This window comes from Trachypithecus francoisi, unplaced genomic scaffold (genome assembly GCF_009764315.1).
Source record: "Trachypithecus francoisi isolate TF-2019V2 unplaced genomic scaffold, Tfra_2.0 Lachesis_group7, whole genome shotgun sequence".
Classification (NCBI taxonomy): domain Eukaryota; kingdom Metazoa; phylum Chordata; class Mammalia; order Primates; family Cercopithecidae; genus Trachypithecus; species Trachypithecus francoisi.
Window position 1 is genome coordinate 42,117,793 of NW_022681472.1, and position 19,991 is coordinate 42,137,783.

The following is a 19,991-nucleotide window of genomic DNA, read 5'->3' on the forward strand; positions in this document are numbered from 1 at the left end:
TTTCTAGGGATTATTTGCATTTCAGAGGAGGTGTTTGGATCAAATTATTGTCCAATAAGTAATAATCTGTACAGTAGGAAGCTATTGTCTAATCCTAGGGATTATTTGTGTTTTCTACCCTGCTCTTTAAGGAGTAAAATACTACATAGAATTATTCTTTAGTTGCTTATTTTTCTTTGCCAGGTGACTTATCCCAGCCAAATCTTTCACACTAAAAGAATATAAAACATTTGTTTTATTTTCCCTCATCATAATTTTTTTTTTTTTTTTTGAGACAAGGTTTTGCTCTGTCACCCAGGCTGCAGTGCATAGCTTACTGTGGACTTGAACTCCTGGACTTGAGTGAGCCTCCTGCCTTAGCCTACCGAGTAGCTGGGACTGCAGGTGCATGCCACCTTGGCTGGGTAATTTTTTAAATTTTTCTTTCTTTCTTTTTTTTTTTTTTCTGAGATGGAGTCTTGCTCCGTCACCGAGGCTGGAGTGCAATGGCGCAGTCTCACTCACTGAAACCTCCGCAGGTTCAAGTGATTCTCCTGCCGCAGCCTCCTAAGTAGCTGGGATTATAGGCACGCACCACCATGCCTGGCTAAATTTTTTTTTTTTTTTTTTTTTTAAGAGAATGAGGTCTCTGTTGCTCAGGCTGATCTTGAACTCCTGGGCTCAAGTGATCCTACTGTCTCAGCCTCCCAAAGTGCTGGGATTACAGGTATGAGCCAATATGCCCAGCTCCCATTGTGATTGTGAATAAAATATTCTATTGCTCTCTTAAAAAATTGTATATCATGTACTGGATAATTACATTAAAAGGAAATGAGAACAGCATCTTCATGAATACTACTATTAACAAGATTCCAGACCCTAGTGTTTATGTAATTTCTCCCATTTGCCATTCAGCCATAATGGGTTTCAGGATAAAATTGAGGCCACAGTCAGAGTCATTTTCAGAGAGGAATGCTGCTAATAGAGGAAATTTGTTTCCTGGCAGCAATGCAGTAGTGTAACTGTCAGCAATTTGTTAAATAATCAGCTGTGCCTGGCATGTTGTTTTTGTAGCTTTTGTATAAGCATTTTTAGGGAAAAAAATAATGCTCTTCTGATATGTGGTGTCTCTTTGCTGTGAGACTGACTTCACACATAGATGTCTGCATTCTCTGTTGAATTCTCCCCATCCTTGGAAATTTGAAGACTTTTCTGTTGGCTGGTAGAGAATCCTCTACATGGTTTTTTTTGGGAGCTTTAGCAATCATTGCTCATTCTGGGTTCATCCACAGGGCACTGCATTATGCTTGGTACTGCTGACATACAACTTACAAGACTCTAAACTACGTTATGCAAAGAAAAAAAAAAATCATACAACTAACATTCATTTTACAGATTCTGTATTAGATACAAAAGACAGGATGCCTGGCACATGCCAGATTTACAAATTTACTTGCAGTATCTCCATTTTTACTGATGAGGAAATCTAGGCTCAGGAAGTTGAAGTTACTTATACATGATCACACAGTAAGTGCCAGATGGAGGGTTCTATAGGGCGTGGTGGTGGGCACTTGTAATCCCAGCTACTCGGGAGGCTGAGGCAGAGAATTGCTTGAATCTGGGAGGCAGAGGTTGCAGTGACCCGAGATTGTGCCACTGCACTCCAGCCTGGATGACAGAGCAAGACTCCATCTCAAAAAAAAAAAATTGGGTGTGTGCATTACCCCAAATTTGATCTTGTTCCTATAATGCAGTAATCTGTTACTATTAGTGTAATAGGAATTCAAAGGAACACCTTAGTATGGATTGGAAAAATCAGGATAATCATGCAATGGAATAATAAAAAAATAAGAAACATGGGATAGATAAGAGAGGATCAGACCCTAGAGGCAGATAGTGATAAAATAATAATAATGATAAAATGTAAGCACTTTCTGTATACTAGGACTGTTTAAATATATATATCTTGTATATATTTTGTTTGCTTTTGTTTTGTTTTTGTTTTTGTTTTTGAGATGGGGTCTCACTCTGTCACCCAGGTTGGAGTGCAGTGGCATGATCTTGGCTCACTGCAAACTCTGCCTTCCAGTCTCAAGCCATCCTCCTACCTCAGACTCCGGAGTAGCTGAGATCACAGGCTCATTCCACCACACCCAGCTAATTTTTGTATTTTAGTAGAGATGAGGTTTCACCATGTTGGCCAGGCTGGTCTTGAACTCCTGACCTCAAGTGATCCACCTGCCTAGGCCTCCCAAACTGCTGGGAATACAGATGTGAACCATGGTGCCCAGCCAGCTTTGTTTTTAAATGGGATTTCTAGCTACTTCTAAGACTATGCAACCTACTTCATTTTTCTTAGTCTCTATTTATTTAGGAATCTTAGTATTGATTTTTGACATGTGTTGAGAACTGCTACGATTTTTAGAGAGTTCAATAGAATTATCAAATTTTTTTTGTAAGGCGTTAGTTGTTTTTGACATTACAAAGGTTCTTCTAATGGTAATCTTTGTTATTTCAGATTTGCTTAGGCATTTTATACAGCACAGGAATCCTACTGCCATATTTAAATATAACAAGATAATGAGTGGATTTGTTTCTGTGGTCCTAGAACTTTAGCTAAATCTCAAAGTGAGGGGCAAAGGGCATTAAATATTATCCCATTGTAAGGATGTTTGCCAGTAGCTCTAGGGTAGTAGGTACCTTCTCTCCTGCAGAACCTGCCCTAGCACCATCAACGTCCATTGGCTAAGTGGACATCCAGATGGGAAATGCAATGCCTGGTTCCTTTTCTTGGTGACACCTGCAGCCCCTTTCATTCCCTGGGTTCACGGAGGAAGGCAGCTCACCTGCAATACTGCATTCCTTCTCAAGTCCAGCCCCAATCATGTGCTCCACCCTATCCCCAGTCCTTTTCATATTTTGATTGGATACTGGGGAATGAGGGGTCTATGGAAGTTAAGCTAACTCTGATACTTCTTAGCAAGTCATAAGGGAAGATGGACCACACCTTCTCACTGTAGAACAGTAGGCTTGTCAACCTTGTCTACACATTAGAATCATCCAAGGAGCTGATGTCAAGGTTGTACCCTAAACTAGTTAAAATCTCTTTAAGTGGAACTCTGGCATCAGTAGCTTTGAAAGCTCCCCCAGATGATTCCAGGAAGCAGCCAATATTGAGAACCACAGCTGCAAAATATTGGGAGCTAGGGGTAGAGTAGGGGGAAAGGGGGCTTTGGGGTTTTTGGTTTTAGCCAAAAAATCTGTGAAAACAGAAAATATCCCACTCAGCGTCTTGTTAAATAAACAAATAAAAATAAAACTTAAACTGCTTTGTAGTATAATGTTAGGCATACCTTTAAGTGAAGGATCAAGATAATACTTGGAGTTTTTCTGAATGATAAAATTTATAGTTAAGGTAAAAAGAAGATTAGTTTTTTCTTTTTTTTTTTAGACAGAGTCTCTGTTGCCCAGGCTGGAATACAGTGGCACAATTACAGCTCACTACAGGCTCAATCTCTTGGGTTAAAGCAATCCTCTTGCCTCAGCCTTCCCAGTAGCTGGGATTATAGACACACGCCACCATGCTTGGCTAATTTTTTATTTTTAGTAGAGATGAGGTCTTGCTCTATTGCCCAGGATGGTCTCAAATTCCTAAGCTCAAGCCATCCTTCTGCCTCAGCCTCCCAAAGTGCTGGGATTACAGGCTGAGTCAGCCCAGCCAAGAAGGTTAGTATGTCTTATTAGCCATCTTAAAAGCTGCATTTTACTGTCATTCAGTAAATGAATTTTATCCTAGCAAGAGAATCTGATGGAGGCAATATCACTGGAATGAGCTAATAGACACCCACATCCCGAGGAGGCACATATAGCAGTCGGATTCTAGCAAGTTCACTCTATAAGCTTATTGTGACAATTGATCTTAAGAAGTCACCTGTTTTTGTTAAGAATGAGTGTGCTTCTTAAAGGCACTGTTTCACTTGCTTTCTCTTTTTATTGGTTTTCTTAGAACTCAAGACATGGCTGCCCAATGTGTCACAAAGGTGGCACTGAATGTTTCCTGTGCCAATCTTTTGGATAAAGATATAGGGTCAAAGTCAGACCCTTTATGTGTGTTATTTTTGAATACAAGTGGTCAACAGTGGTATGAGGTAATGATAAATAGTTTACCTAAAAAGTTATCCGAATTACCCTTTTAACAATGTGGGGAGTTTTTTTTTTTTTTTTATGTTAAAAATACTAACACTATCTCATCTGTTAATGGAGTTTTTGTGAAAGTTTGCCCTTGATTGTAGAATTTTTCATACACATATAGAAACTTCCTTTAGTTGTCATGCCTGTGTTTATGTTTAGTACATAAAGATGTGAAAATCGAAGTACACCTTTGATCTGAATAAACTTTTTTGTTTGGGGGGATGGGTATAGGTTGAGCGCACAGAAAGGATTAAGAATTGCTTGAATCCCCAATTTTCCAAGACATTTATTATTGATTACTACTTTGAAGTGGTTCAGAAATTGAAATTTGGGGTTTATGACATCGACAACAAAACTATTGAGCTGAGTGATGATGACTTCTTAGGGGAATGTGAATGTACCCTTGGACAAGTAAGTATACATAGCCACTGTACTCTATTTTGTCTAAATTTTAATGAATTTGGTGTTTTAGGTAAGCATCATTTAATTTTTAAAGTTGAAAAACATGTAATCACTTTAAAGACAATTTATATATTAATATGCTTGGTTTGAACATTATAGAATTCATCTTATATTTTGTATGGGCAGGAACTATGTATTTATGGAAAAGCCTGTTAATTCTTTTGAGTAAGGGAGGTTTCATGAGGCATTTCATTAAGTAATACCAATGCTTTAGCTGCTGCAGAGTTCTCTATGGTTTTGTTATGTTCAAGCCATAAATGCTATCAAGATAACAGCAACTTCTCTGTTCTTCTAACTAGTGAGACTGGCACCTCCTGACTCCCAATGCCCCAACACCACCCACTTTACCTGGCTTGCTCTTACTCAGCCTTATTCCCCCCACAAACCTTCTCTGACCCTCTAGATTAGTTTGGAATCCTTTCCTGAGCTCACTTGGTACTGTCTAGTACTTCTCACCATACTTTTTAATAGTTGCTTAATTATGTGTCTTCCCAGTATATGACAAGTTTGATCAGGGTAGGGACATGTCTCGTGGCTCACCATTTTGCTCCTATTTTAATCTGATTCATAAGGAGAGATTATGACCATTTGTATAGACTGAAGAAGGTTTTAGGAGGGAGGAGTAATTTTTTTTCAATATGTGACATTTGTCACTCACATATGTCTTTTACAACTTTATTTTTCAGGGTTGAATTGTTTGGAGATTATGGTGTTTTCTGTATCTCAAAAGCAATATGAAACTGATCAGTTTTCTGAAACTTTGATAAATAATATCAAAGAAAAAATTAAGGAAGTATTTCTTTTTTGGGGGAAAAAATCCCAGTGTAGCTAAAATTCCTATGAATTTGTGAGATATATCAGAAGTATATCTGTTTGACAGAACCTAGGTATACTATATTCCTTCAAGCAATATGACATTTTATGGGAGTTAAATATTGAAGTTGTGTCTCAGTAGAAAAATCGAATCTTTTTTTTTTTTTTTTGAGACAGGGTCTCACTCAGTCACCCAGGCTGGAGTACAGTGGCTCAATCACAGCTCACTGCAGCCTTGACCTCCTGGGTTCAAGTGAGCCTCCCACCTCAGCCTCCCAAGTAGCTGGGACTATAAGCACATGCCACGGCACCTGGCTAAATTTTGTATGATTTTGTAGAGACAGGTTTTGGCATGTTGCTGAGGCTGGGCTTGAACTTGTGGGCTCAAGCAATCCTCCCACATCAACCTCCCAAAGTGCTGGGATTATAGGCATGAGCCACTGCACCTGGCCTTGAATCTCATTTATCAAGTGTTCTGAAGCCCACCTTTTACCTAGAAGGTTTCAGCTACGTGATTTGTTTATGCGATGAGAATCTGGTCCTCTTTTTCCATTACAAGGAACGATTTAAACTCTGACATACAGAGAAGATTAAGAAACTAGTGGGTAAGGAGATTGTATCTGCCAGGGTAGGCTCCTTAGAAGTTTTTTCCAATGGGTTTTAAATATGTAGATTTTTTTTTCTTTTGAGATGGACTCTCGCTCTTGTTGTCCAGGCTGGAGTGCAATGGTGCGAACTCAGCTCACTGCAACCTCTGCCTCCTGGGTTCAAGCGATTCTCCTGCCTCAGCCTCCTGAGTAGCTGGGACCGCAGGCACCCACCACCACGCTTGGCTAATTTTTGTATTTTTAGTAGAGATGGGGTTTCACTATGTAGGCCAGGCTGGTCTCGAACTCCTGACTTCAGGTGATTTGCCTGCCTCCGCCTCCCAAAGTGCTGGGATTGCAGGCATGAATCACTGTGCCTGGCCCTAAATATGTAGATGATCTAAATCTTTAAGAAACCAAGTTAATGTTTCTATTTCTAATGACTTTAAGTGAACCTTAAAGTGTACTCAATCTGTTTTTCTGAAACTATTTCATTTAAAAATTCATAGGTTGAAGGGAAATGACTCTTTGTATCACTTTCTAATTCTAACAGATTGTTTCCAGTAAGAAGCTAACTCGACCACTGGTGCTGAAAAATGGCAGACCTGCAGGAAAAGGGAGCATTATGGTAAAAATAAGATATTTGTCTTTTGTCTCGAAAGATTTAGCATAATAGGACATGCCAAAACTGTGCGTGTCAGACAAATATTCTACAGCCATGCTTTGCCACTCAATCTTGAATGTTACATTCCGGCCACCCTTGTCTTGTAGTTATCACAAACGGAAAATGTATTGTGCAAACCAGGAGAAACATGCAGTGTGGTAATCCCTTCTTTCAGTTTTTTTAAGTTGCCCATAGAGGTCCAGTGCACCTTGGTGATACCTGCCCCTCCTCTGTGGAAGTAAACTGCTTAATAATCTGGATCAATTTGGTTCTCTACTGGAGAAACATAGTCCTCTCAACATGACAGAAATTTTCCCTAGTGGATTTTATTCCAGAGGGATGTTATATTATGACATGGCCATTGAACCTATAAACTCTTTACCTTCATTTTTTGTGCTTGCTGTCTGCTGCCCATCCTCCCACCTGGGCTTTTCATTGCTGATTACTGGCTTCAAGCAAATGAATATATGCGTTATTGTATATTACATTTCCCGTTATATAATGCCAAGCCTGTAAACCTTATCTTTTAGAGTGTCTGTGCAGATAACTGCTGCCTGGAGTGATGGTATTTTAACTTTAGCTCCCTCTGAGAATGTAAAGCTAGTTCCCTGAGAGAGCTATGTTTCAAGGTTATCATGATTTTCAAATACATTTCTCTGAGAGCGGTTTTGCTATAGTTTAGATTTCCAAAGGCATAAGAATGTTCAGGGGTGTTGATTTTTGTGGGGAAAAGAACATTATCAGTAGTTAGCTTCCTTGCTGTGGGGCATGATAGACTGATACTTACTTTTAAGTAGAATGAGTTTTTCAGTTACATTGGATGAAAAACATTGATCTGATAATATCAATGTATAGAGTTTTCTGGGTATGATTTATTCATGCTTCTCAGTATTAGGGAACTTCAGTGTTGTGCAGAGGGTATTCTCAGTCTTCTGGGGTTTTGACATTTCTCTTGAGTGGGGAAGATCCAGTTTGGGCAACCACATTTCAAAAGACATTGCTTAATGCAGACCTGGGCATATTTTGGGCAAATCTTTATTTCACACACATAAAAGAAATAATGGTAGATCTTTCTTAAGGATGCCATTTTCTTATGAAACATTTTAGAATTCATTTATATTAGTGTAGGCTTTATATTAGATAACAGAATAAATCAGTGCGTAAGTGTCTATCAGAATTCCTAAAACATATTTTATTTCACTTATCTTATCTACTCATAGATTTCAGCTGAAGAAATAAAAGATAATAGAGTGGTCTTGTTTGAAATGGAAGCCAGAAAACTGGATAATAAGGTGGGTAGACTATGCAGATTTCAGCAAGGTTGTTATGTTTTGCCTCTTTTTTAAGAAAATAAAAATGCAGTTAATATCATGAACTCCATCATCTGAGCATCTCATAGGGTACTAGTTACTTCCAAATTTTGCATGTGTGTGTGTTGTATGTTTAAGCAGAACTCATTTCTCTTCACCTCTTTTATCTAGATGTAATCAAAGTATTTGTTTAGGTTAAGAGAGGAGTTGAATAGAAGCATTAATGTTACTGTAAAAGCATGAAAGAGTACAGTTGAATTTCAGGAAAAAAGTGAAAACTCTGTGCTTTATTAATTATAGGTCAATTATCCTCTTTGTATTCAAAGGTCAATTTTTTTTTATGAAGGATGAGTATATATATATATAATAACAACAATTTAGTATATAGCATGGATTATAATTCTTTTATCTATCTTATCTATCTATCTATTTATCTATCTATCTACCTACCTACCTATATTTTTTAGAGACACGGTCTCACTGTGTTGCCCAGGCTGGTCTGGAACTCCTGGGCTCAAGCAATCCTCCCATTTCATACTCCCAAAGTGTTGGGATTACAGGTGTGAGCCCCTGAGCCCAGCTTTTTGTACTTAATTCTAAAATCTAGTCAATATTCTTCATTGTTTGCAATTCAATTTGAAAACATTTTAGGGCTAGGTGTGTTGGCTCATGCCTGTAATCCCAGCACTTTGGGAGGCCGAGGTGGGCAGATCACTTGAGCTTAGGAATTTGAGACCAGCTTGGGCAACATGGCAAAACCCCATCTCTACAAAAATTGCAAAAATTAGCTGGGTGTGGTGGCATGTGCCTGTAGTCCCATGTGAGGTGGGAGGATTGCTTGAGCCCAGGAGGTCAAAACTACAGTGAGCAGTAATCATACGTTCTCACGTGCGTAATGGAGCAAGACTCTGTTTCAAGAAAAAAAAAAGTAAAGAAAACATTTTAGACTATAGGCTGGGGACTTTTTTTTTTTTTTAATTGTGGAAAAATTTAAATATATACAAAACTAGAAGACTTTTTAAAAAATTTCATGTTCCATCACCCATTTTCCACAATAATAACTCATGACGAATTTCATTTAATCTCTAACCTCATCTACTTTCTCTCCTCCCAGACTTCATATCATTTCATCCATGAATGTGTTGATGTATCTCTGAAGACACTTTAAAAAATGTAATTGTTTAAAGTGTGTCTTAAGTCCTTTTAAATCTATATATTTCTTCCTTTCTTTTACTTCTTTCTTCCCTTCCTCCCTCCCTTCCTTCTTTTCTATCTATTCTTCCATCCATCGTGGAATTTATTCAATGGAGAAAACTGACTTCTTTGTCCTGCAGAAGTTTCCACATTCAAGTTGGGCACAGGTAATGTACACCTGTAGTCCCAGCTACTCAGGAGACTGAGGCAGGAAGATGACTTGATCCCAGGAGTTTGAGGCTGTAGTGCATTATAATTACAAGACTCCATCTTTTTTTTTTTTTTTCCAAAAAGGAATTTTCCATATTCTGCCTATGGCTTACTAAAGGTGTCATGTTTCTCTCTCTACTTTTACTTTCTGATTTCTGTAACCTGGCAATTGAATCTAGAAGTATGATCTGCTGGTATTTTTAATTGTTGGCAAGACAGTTTCATCATGTAATTCCATCAGGAGACTCCACTAACTTGTGTGTTTTGGGGATGTTTGTGATCATTGATGATAACTACCTGGTTTTATTATTAAGAGTCTGGGCCGGGCGTGGTGGCTCACGCCTGTAATCCCAGCACGTTGGGAGGCCGAGGTGGACGGATCATGAGGTCAGGAGATCGAGACCATCCTGGATAACATGGTGAAACCCCGTCTCTACTAAAAATACAAAATTTAGCTGGGCGTGGTGGCGCACGCCAGTAGTCCCAGCTACTCGGGAGGCTGAGGCAGGAGAACCACTTGAACCTGGGAGGCGGAGGTTGCAGTGAGCCGAGATCGCGCCACTGCACTCCAGCCTGGCGACAGAGCAAGGCTCTGTCTCAAAAAAGAAAGAAAGAGAGAGAGAGAGAGAGAGAGAGGGAGGGAGGGAGGGAGAGAGAGAGAGAGAGAGAGAGAGAGAAAGAAAGAAAGAGAGAGAAAGAAAGAAGGAAAGAAAGAAAAGAAAGAAAGAAAGAGAGAGAAAGAAAATCTGTAAAATAGTGATATCGTCAGTCTGTCATTGCTTTTGTTTCTTAGCAAGAATGTTTCTATAGAGAGAAACTTCCCCGCCTTAGGTATGTATTTACTTTGTGGTATAGTTTATATAGGAAAAAAACAAGTTAAAATGTTTGACTTTTCCCTCATATTTACCATTTTTCAAAATGATTAAGTTGGTTCCCTAGCATCCCCTAAATGTGACCAGTGAAGTTTTTTTGTTTGTTTTGTTCTGTTTGAGAATTGCTATAAAGTAATAATTTAAATATTAATAACTGCAATGGATTACTTCTCATAGATGCTTAAGTTATTCCAACTTTGGCCTGAGGGAATTCGTTTAAGTTTGTTCTTGAGACCATTTGGCACAACTCCAGGAGTCTTTGAATAGTTTCCTTGCTCTGTGGGATGACAAGAGCTTCAAATAACTTCTTTCTGAAGTTCTTTTTGTCTTTAATAAGCCACGTTCCAAGCTTATTTTATCTAGTTTCTGCCTCAGACTGGCAGATTAAAAGGAACCTGACTTCATTTTGGTGGAATTGGTATTTAGAGACCGCAGTCCAGTGCTAGGGGTACTCACTGTTGCGGGTTATTGTCATTCATGGTTTCAAGGGCTTTTCAGTGGACAGATACAGAAAAGACTTTTTTTTTTTAATTTAAGAAAAACTAAATCATGAAATTACACAACTATTTCCAATTCAAATATAGAATTACTGGCTGGGCACGGTGACTCACGCCTGTAATCCCAGCACTCTGGGAGGTGGTGGGTAGAACACTTGAGGTCAGGAGTTCAAGACCAGCCTGGCCAACATGGTGAAACCCTGCCTCTACTAAAAATACAAAAATTAGCTGATCATGGTGGCATGTACCTGTAGTCCCAACTACTCAAGAGGATGAGGCATGAGAACTGCTTGAACCCAGGAGGGGGAGGTCATAGTGAGCTGAGATCGTACCACTGCACTCCAGCCTTGGTTACGTCTCCAAAACAACAACGACAACAAAAAATATTTATAGAATTACAGGGACTTGGCCGGGCGCGGTGGCTCAAGCCTGTAATCCCAGCACTTTGGGAGGCCGAGACGGGCGGATCACGAGGTCAGGAGATGGAGACCATCCTGGCTAACACGGTGAAACCCCGTCTCTACTAAAAAATACAAAAAACTAGCCGGGCGAGATGGCGGGCGCCTGTAGTCCCAGCTACTCGGGAGGCTGAGGCAGGAGAATGGCGTGAACCCGGGAGGCGGAGCTTGCAGTGAGCCGAGATCCGGCCACTGCACTCCAGCCCCGGCGACAGAGTGAGACTCCGTCTCAAAAAAAAAAAAAAAAAAAAAAGAATTACAGAGACTTATTTTATATTCATACCTCATTTCTCTTGGTTGCTAAAGATATTAACATAATTGCTTATCTGTTTTGTCTCACATGACATTAATAGTTTTAGAATAAAAATATTACTATAAACAGTATTTTTACTGAAAACAGTTTGAGCTTTCTTTGAAGTTCTTTTTGTCTTTAAGGTGTGTATATTCCACTTTGGTTATATAGTCACATTCTTACGATTTAAAGAAATAATTCTTTTGTGTGGTTATACTGTCACAGTCCTAGTTTCATTTTGCTTTTTATATTTAGGGATTGCTTTTTTAAAACAAAAAACCGTTTGATTTAATTTTCTTTTATAATCATATAAAAAATTTACATGGCTCTAAAATCTACAAAACAAGGTATTTAAGAAATTTAACTTCTCTCCCTGTCTAGCTTGCTTCCACTTTCCTCCGTGCAGATAATAATCTTTAAAAAGTTGTGTTTTATAATTTAATCATTCTGTTTCCTAAATATCTAAGGGTTTTTCTGTGTGTATATATACTCATGTGTGTGTGTGTATGTGTTCATATGTGTGTATGTATGTATTTGTATTTATGTTCCCCACCTCCAGCCCTTGCATAAGCGTAGCATGCTAGATGTACACTTTCCTCCACCGTGCTTCTTTTACTTAACATATCCTGGAGATCAGAGCCAGGGAGTTTCATTATTGTTTTAGTTCTAATACTAACAACTTAATGAATCCTCAAACAAGTATTGGTTTTTAGCCTTCAAAATGATAACAAGGATATTCTGCCTTTTCCATAGGATTATTTTTAAGATAACTCACACAGGGCATGTTAATGTGTTTTTGAAAATTTAATTTCTCACTGTTATGTTGCTGTTATTTATTGTGTTTAAATATAAACACAAAGTCTTTGTGTTTATATTTTTGACTGTACCAAATATCTTATTTGCTTGACATTACACTTTGTATTCAAGAGAGAAATAATTTTATTTTAGTTCTTAATGTAATACTGAAGTTAATTCAGGACTAAAGAAATCTTCAGCTCAGGGATATATCTGCATATATTCCTGTGAGATTAACAAGTGTCCTTTGATTTTCAAAAATAACAAGTCATATATGCTAAGAAATATGCAAATTTCAAAATGAAAATGAGAAAGAAAAAAATTATCCGTAATCTTACCACCTGAGTTAATCCATTTTCCCCGAATTTTATCTCACTGTATGTGTGAATATGTGTGTATTGAGGATGGTGATAACGGTATTTTTGAGCACTTAGTGTGCTTGAGCATTGTATAGGAGTTCTGTGGTGAATCACAGAGGAAATGGAAGGTGCAGTTTGTGCCTTTGAAGTGTTTCTATTATGCGTTCCACGTATCTACCTCTGGTCATTTGTGCATGTAAAGAAATGTGTGGTATTGGTGAAGGGGTTTTGGATATAGAAGGGTGAGATATGAAGTTAAGGCCTGGATCCATTAATTAATTAGATATGTGATCTTGGGAAAATCATTAACCCCTCTGAATCCATTTTCTCACTGATAACTTCCCTGTCTCCATAGAGTTGGTATGGCTAATGTTTGTGATGTCATTTATATAAAACTACTCAGTGATATGTGAATGAAAATGGTTAAAGGTGAAAACAAGGCAAAAACATATGTTATGGTATATTTGACCACTGCATTTTAAAACCGTCATGTTTTTGAGAAGTCAGGGTATGATATACAGCATTATGAGCATTTATCACAAGCACTTTGATAATTCTCCCTAGTAGACTTCAGTAAGTTGCTAAGTTAGGGAGAAAGGTGATGAGATACGTATTTACTACCAATACTATAGAGTTAGACTTCAGGGGGTTGCCAACATGTGTAAAGTATGGTCACACATGGTTTCATGGGTTCAGAGGAGAACAGATGCTTTTTGTTGTTTGTTTTAATTGTAGGATCTATTTGGAAAGTCAGACCCATACCTGGAATTCCACAAGCAGACATCTGATGGAAACTGGCTGATGGTTCATCGGACAGAGGTGAACATCTGAATTTGAAAAGCAGAGTGGAGGTGTTCTTTGGAATTATCGTAATCAGAGTTTTAGAAAGCTTATATTTATGAAAATATCAATCTGAGTTCAGACTTACATATAGCCAGAGATACAAGTTCAGACTTACATATAGCCATGTTCACATTTTTTTCTTTCAGTGAGGAGGTGCTACCACACTTTATGATTTTTATTTTGAAAAATTTTAAGCCCTATGAAGAACACTAAATGTATTCTTCTGTACCCCTTACCTAGATTCACCAGATGGACACACACTCGCACACACTTGTGCTCTCTGTCTCTCTCTGTTTCTGTCCCTCTCTGTCTCTGTCTCTCTCTCTCTCTCTCACACACACACACACACACACTTGTGCACACATATATTTTCCTTTTGGAAAATCATCCTAATGGAGCTACAGACATAATAACTCTTATCTTTAAATGGTGCAGCAGGCCAAGTGTGGTGGCTCAGGCTTGTAATCCCAGCACTTTGGGAAGCCAAGGCGGGTGGATCACTTGAGGTCAGGAGCTCGAGACCAGCCTGGCCAACATGGTGAAATCCCGTCTCTACTAAAAATACAAAAATTAGCCAGGCATGGTAGCACTTGCCTGTGGTCCCAGCTACTCAGGAGGCTGAGGCACAAGAATTGCTTGAACCCAGGAGGCGGAAGTTGCTGTGAGCTGAGATTGCATCACTGCACTTCATCCTGGGCAACTGAGTGAGACTCCACCTCAAGATAAATAAATAAATAAATAAATTCCACAGCAGGTATGTTTAAAGAACAGGGGTATTCTATACAATCAGACTTGAGAAAATTGACATTTGACATAGCTAAATGGGTCATTATTCGGTATACCATTCAACTTCAGATTTCTTCAGTTGTCCCACAGGTTTTATATGTATTTTGTTTTGCTTTGTTTTGTTCAGAATCCAGTCAAGTCTCATATTTTGGATTTGACTATTATATTCCCAATAGAGGACTCTTCTCCCTACCTTCCTTGGTGCCATTGAATATCTTGAAAATCAAGACTAGAATGTCCAACATTCTGGATTCTTCTGTTTCCTCACAACTAGATCCAGATCAAACATTTCTGTCAAAAACACGGTGTGTGTTCCTTTTCTTTACATTTTCAGGAGGCTCGTGGTACCAGTCTGCCCAGCATTGATGTCATGCTTGGCTACTTGGTTAAGCTGATGACCACCAGATCTCACCATGATAAAGTCTCATTTTTTCCCCTTTTTAATTAATAAGTGATATGTGGTGTGAAACTATGAGACTGCATGAATTACCTGTTCTCTAGCACTTCAACCAGTGGTTTTAGCATCCATTGATGATGCTTGCCTAATGAATTATGGGTAGTAAAATAGTGATTTTTCAAAATCTTTCATCCTTTTTACTTATATTAGCAGACATTCCTCTTTCATCTCTTCTCTCTCACTTTCTTTCCTTTTGTTTTTAGTATCATTATAAATTCATGGATTGTTATAACAGTGTATGCTTTGTATTAACTCATTACTCTATTTTTGCTCCTCAGATTAATCCAAGTTTGACTAGAGAGAGCTCCTAGTCTTTAAAATGGCTCTTGGTTTTTCTTTTTAACCTCATTTGTCTTTAAGCATTCTCTTAAGTTAGAGTATGCTCTCAGTTCCCCTTGTACTTTTTCTGTCCCAGAGCTGGTATGAGCGTGTCTCTTAATAAGCTCTATTTCTGCAAGAGGGTAGTAGTATTTGGACACTGACATCTGAGTGCTAAATGTGCTCATTGCTACTGGATATCATTGTTTTTAGACCTTTTCAGTGGACACAGCTAAGAAATTTGTATATTTGTGTTTATCTGTTTATTATGTATGTATATATGGTATTAAAATTTTAAATTATAAATGTGGACTTACTTATCCAATTCAATTCCAACATAGTGAGTTTCTTATTCTGTATTACCTTTTCTTATTTCGTATTTGAGTCTTCTGTGCCCTGCAATGAAACCGTGGTTGCTAATGAAATCAATAATCCTCTGCATTTTTTTTTTTTTTTTTTTTTTTTTTTTTTGAGGCGGAGTCTCGCTCATTGCCCGGACTGGAGTGCAGTGGCCGATCTCAGCTCACTGCAAGCTCCCCCTCCCGGGTTTACGCCATTCTCCAGCCTCAGCCTCCCGAGTAGCTGGGACTACAGCGCCCGCCATCTCGCCCGGCTAGTTTTTGTATTTTTAGTAAGACGGGGTTTCACTGTGTTAGCAGGATGGTCTCGATCTCCTGACCTCGCGATCCGCCCGTCTCGGCCTCCCAAAGTGCTGGGATTACAGGCTTGAGCCACCGCGCCCGGCCGTTTTTTTTTTTTTTGAGATATAGTCTTACTCTGTCACCCAGGCTGGAATGCAGTGGCACGATCTCCACTCACTGCAACCTCCACCTCCCAGATTCCAGCAATTCTCCTGCCTCAGCCTCCTGAGTAGCTAGGATTATAGGCGTGCACCACTACACCCAGCTAATTTTTTATTTTTTTAGTAGAGACAGGGTTTCACCATGTTGGCCAGGCTGGTCTCAAACTCCTGACCTCAGGTGATCTGCCCGTCTCGGCCTTCCAAAGTTTGGGGATTACAGGTGTGAGCCACTGCGCCTGGCCATCCTCTGCAGTTTCTAAGTGCTCCTTGTAGTAGGTAGATGTATTTTCCAAATAGGTTTCTACTTTCCTCAGAATGTACCACAACTGTACAGTTTATTACATTTTTCATGTAACAGTTGTATAATATTGTTCTAGGTAGATTTTTTGTGGAAATAGTTGAGTTGATGAAAAGGTGAAGGATGAATGGTGAGAGTATAGCAAGAACCTAGGAAGGGCAGGAGCAAAATGTTAATGAACTGGAAATTTTTTCTAACAGCTTTTTGAAACCACATTTTTATAGGTTGTTAAAAACAACTTGAATCCTGTTTGGAGGCCTTTTAAGATCTCTCTGAACTCCCTGTGTTATGGAGATATGGACAAAACCATTAAGGTAATTTGAAATTTTATATATATATAAAATACATAAATATACACATGTTCACCTATTTCATAAAATTAATACATAAGATGGTATCTAAAGAAAGTAAATGATGTAACAGACACTTATAGAGTTAAATTTTATGTGTGTAGACTAATACTAAAATAGAAATGTCTTCTGATAAGTGGCACAGTTTGAGGAGTAGGCATGTTTGACTAATCTGTTGACCTAACGCTTCGTCAAACAGTGTCATTTCTATTTTATTCTTTATTTTTAAAAATCAAATGTCCAGTTTAATATTTTTTCCTTTTAATAAGATTCCTCTGCTCTGCTAATAGGAACCTCGAACTACATTATTTGCCTTTGGTATGTCTGTTGCAGATAGAAGCAGATGTTACCCTAAGAACTCAGAGCTTGCTTCTACCCTTCGTAAAGGAGGGGAGTATTTTTTTTTTTTTTTTTTTTGTATTTTTTAGTAGAGACGGGGTTTCACCATGTTAGCCAGGATGGTCTCGATCTCCTGACCTCGTGATCCGCCCGTCTCGGCCTCCCAAAGTGCTGGGATTACAGGCTTGAGCCACCGCGCCCGGCCAGGAGGAAAGTATTGATGGCATTTTTCTTCCTTATTTTCAGAATGAGATAAGTAATTAATTGAAAGCCTTTAGAAGGCTTTAGTTTTAGAGTATCAGGGAAGTGAAGTATGAACAGCAAATAGCAGATGTCTCAGTATTTTTTAAAATGTTTTTATTCATAGGCATTTATTTGAAAAAAGAGTAAAAAAATAAATAAAAGAAAACTCATGGAGTGGTGTTGAGAATGAAAAATATTTACATACATGTACGTAAAAAACACTTTTGTACTAGAATTATTATCTTTACATGATTACAGATAGAAGTCTTCTTTATGTTCAGACATCAGTAGATCAAAGGGATTTTTTGGTTTGTCTTTCTCTTTTTTTGATAATGAATAGGGTAAAAGCAGGCAAGGTAATGAGGAATAAGTATAAGATTTGGAGTCAGACCACAGTTCAAGATTTGACTTAGTCCTGTAACTGGCTAAGGGATCTTGGGCAGGTAACCAAACTTCTTCACATTTACTTATTTATTTATTTTGCTTATTAGTAGGAAACTTCACCTGGATTCTTCACTTTTATAATAGAGTTAAGAATTTCTACATTGCAGAAAAGCAAAAATTAAATGAACAGAAGTGAAAGTTTTGTAAAACTTTTGTAGAGGTGCCATTGTTACTGAAAAACTGATTCATTTTTGCTGGGAGTGGTGCCTCAGGCCTGTAATCCCAGCACTTTGGGAGGCTGAGGTGGTTGAATTGCCTGAGCTCAGGAGTTTGAGACCAGCCTAGGCAACATGACTAAATACTGTCTCTACAGAAAATACAAAAATTAGCTGGGTATGGTGGCGCACACCTGTGGTCCCAGCTACTTGGGAGGCTTAGGTGGGAGGATCCCTTGACCCTGGGAGGCAGAGGTCTCAGTAAGCCAAGATTGCTTCACACTGCACTACAGTCTGGGTGACTGAGTGAGACCCTGTCTCAAAAAAAAAAAAAAAAAACACAACTGCTTCATTTCTGAGATCCATAAAAAATTGCTTCCAGTTTATAAAGAACTTTAAAAATCAATCTAAATATGATTTGTAAGGTATTTGAAACAGTAGTGAAAATCCAGGTCCAAAATAAATAGTTGAAAACTAGCTATAAAATTATTTTTTATCATTATACCAAATCCAGACTTTTGCTTTTCATATTAAAAATAGTAAACATCATTAGATGTCAGACAGCAGGTAAATCTGGGGAAAAATGTCTAAGCCATGACTATTTGATTGTGTGTAGTGATATGTTAACAACAAAACAATGTTTTTTAAACTTTTTTGCTCACAGTGGCATGCTTACAGGGCTATTTTATTATAGTAAGTAAACTGATTTTCTGAGCTTTCTCTGATGAATGTCTTCCGTTCTTAAAAGTTTCTTGGTTTGTTTTTATTTGTTTTTAACTATACACAACTTGGTTTGCTACGTCATCACTGACTTTATTTCTTTTAGTTCTGCATTTCTTTGCAATATCAGAAAAGTCATACATTTGTGATTCTGTTACTGTTTGAAAATTGCTTGTAGGGATAGTAAAGAATTATAGAGCAGAGAATAGAGTCAGAATCCTCAGTAGTTTCTTTGCTGTGGTGTGTTATTATTCTAGCATGTATTATTTTCATTAAGATCAAGTGAATACAAGAAGTAATCATGCATGCTGCCACTTTGCCTAAAATGGGAATGCCTTACTGAATGTAGTGTTGTGTGGTGTGTGCATTCTCTTTCATATATACATATGCCCATGTGTATATATGTATACATTTATTTATTTATTATACATATGTTTATTATGTATACTATATATGCATGTGTATATGCATATTACGTATCCATTAAATGTATATGAATACATGTATATATTATATACTTGTATATACATATGCATGTGTATATATGCATATATTGTTATGCCTACCATTGTTTAAAAAGCCAATAGTACTGGTCTTTGAATTCTTGAAAAGAGAAAAATTAAATGACACAAATCGTCTTATCTCAAACAGTATCTGAACATATGCCAGCATTATAAATATCATGTCTGCCTTCAAGGGGACAAGAGGCAGCTTCTTCTATATATTTATTATAGTGAGTAATCAAAACTTTTAGTTTAAAAATATTATTTACAATTCCTGAAATTTTAACATATGAATAGTCTAAACATATGAACCGTTTTAGCCCTTCATAATCTTTACTTAAATAAAATCTTGGCCTTGTCAAAGCTTAATCTTGTCTTAGATATAAATTGGTGTTCCCTGATTGCAAATCTAAACTGCAAGGTTCTATTTTCCATAACTGAAAAATGTCTGTTTAAAAAACACAAACTTATTAAAATATTAAGATAGTTTGTTTTCTACTTTATCTAAATATTACTTCCTCTAAAAATTATGGAAATTTTTACATTTCTTTTCTCTTGGCACATTAAAGAGTCATATAAAAGGTTTTTGGTTTAAAAATTGGATACTGAGTAGGGCAAGAGTCAAACTGTCACACTTGGTCAGTGGCCAAAATACCTACAAAGCATTTTCTTAAAAAAATAAAATTCCTTTCTGTTACTCAAAATTGAAATTCTCAATCTTGGCTGTTTTGATTGATTGATTTGTACTCTTCTTGAAGAATAATGAAAATAGAAGTAGAGAATGAAAGACTTACAGTTATGATAAGCATTCATTTCATAGAACTAAGGGGAAAAATAGTCAGTTTGCTAAGTAAACATATAAAATCCTGAGCATTTTAGCTTGGCAGTTAATCTAAGTTTGAGAAGGATATTAGCAAGATAAAACTCTCTATTAGCTGATGGTAAATACAAATTGCTTCTTAGTTACAAGTTTTTATTTTAAAGTATAGGCTCTAAGATTTCAAAGTGTTCTTAGCACAGCTTTACTTTACCTGTGTTGGTTACCACACA

General features: G+C 37.6%; 1 protein-coding gene across 4 annotated transcripts in view; it reads left to right on the forward strand.

Moving 5' to 3' along the window:
• CPNE3 (copine 3) overlaps positions 1-19,991 on the forward strand; it is a 57,022-nt gene that overhangs the window by 10,073 nt on the left and 26,958 nt on the right. For all 4 annotated transcript variants that reach the window (XM_033202766.1, XM_033202768.1, XM_033202765.1 and 1 more), the window contains exons 3-8: positions 3,986-4,127; positions 4,402-4,581; positions 6,586-6,660; positions 7,917-7,988; positions 13,419-13,502; positions 16,412-16,501. In XM_033202766.1, coding sequence (XP_033058657.1) covers positions 3,996-4,127; positions 4,402-4,581; positions 6,586-6,660; positions 7,917-7,988; positions 13,419-13,502; positions 16,412-16,501 — 633 coding nt within the window. In that variant the 5' untranslated portion in view covers positions 3,986-3,995. The remainder of the gene's footprint in view (positions 1-3,985; positions 4,128-4,401; positions 4,582-6,585; positions 6,661-7,916; positions 7,989-13,418; positions 13,503-16,411; positions 16,502-19,991) is intronic.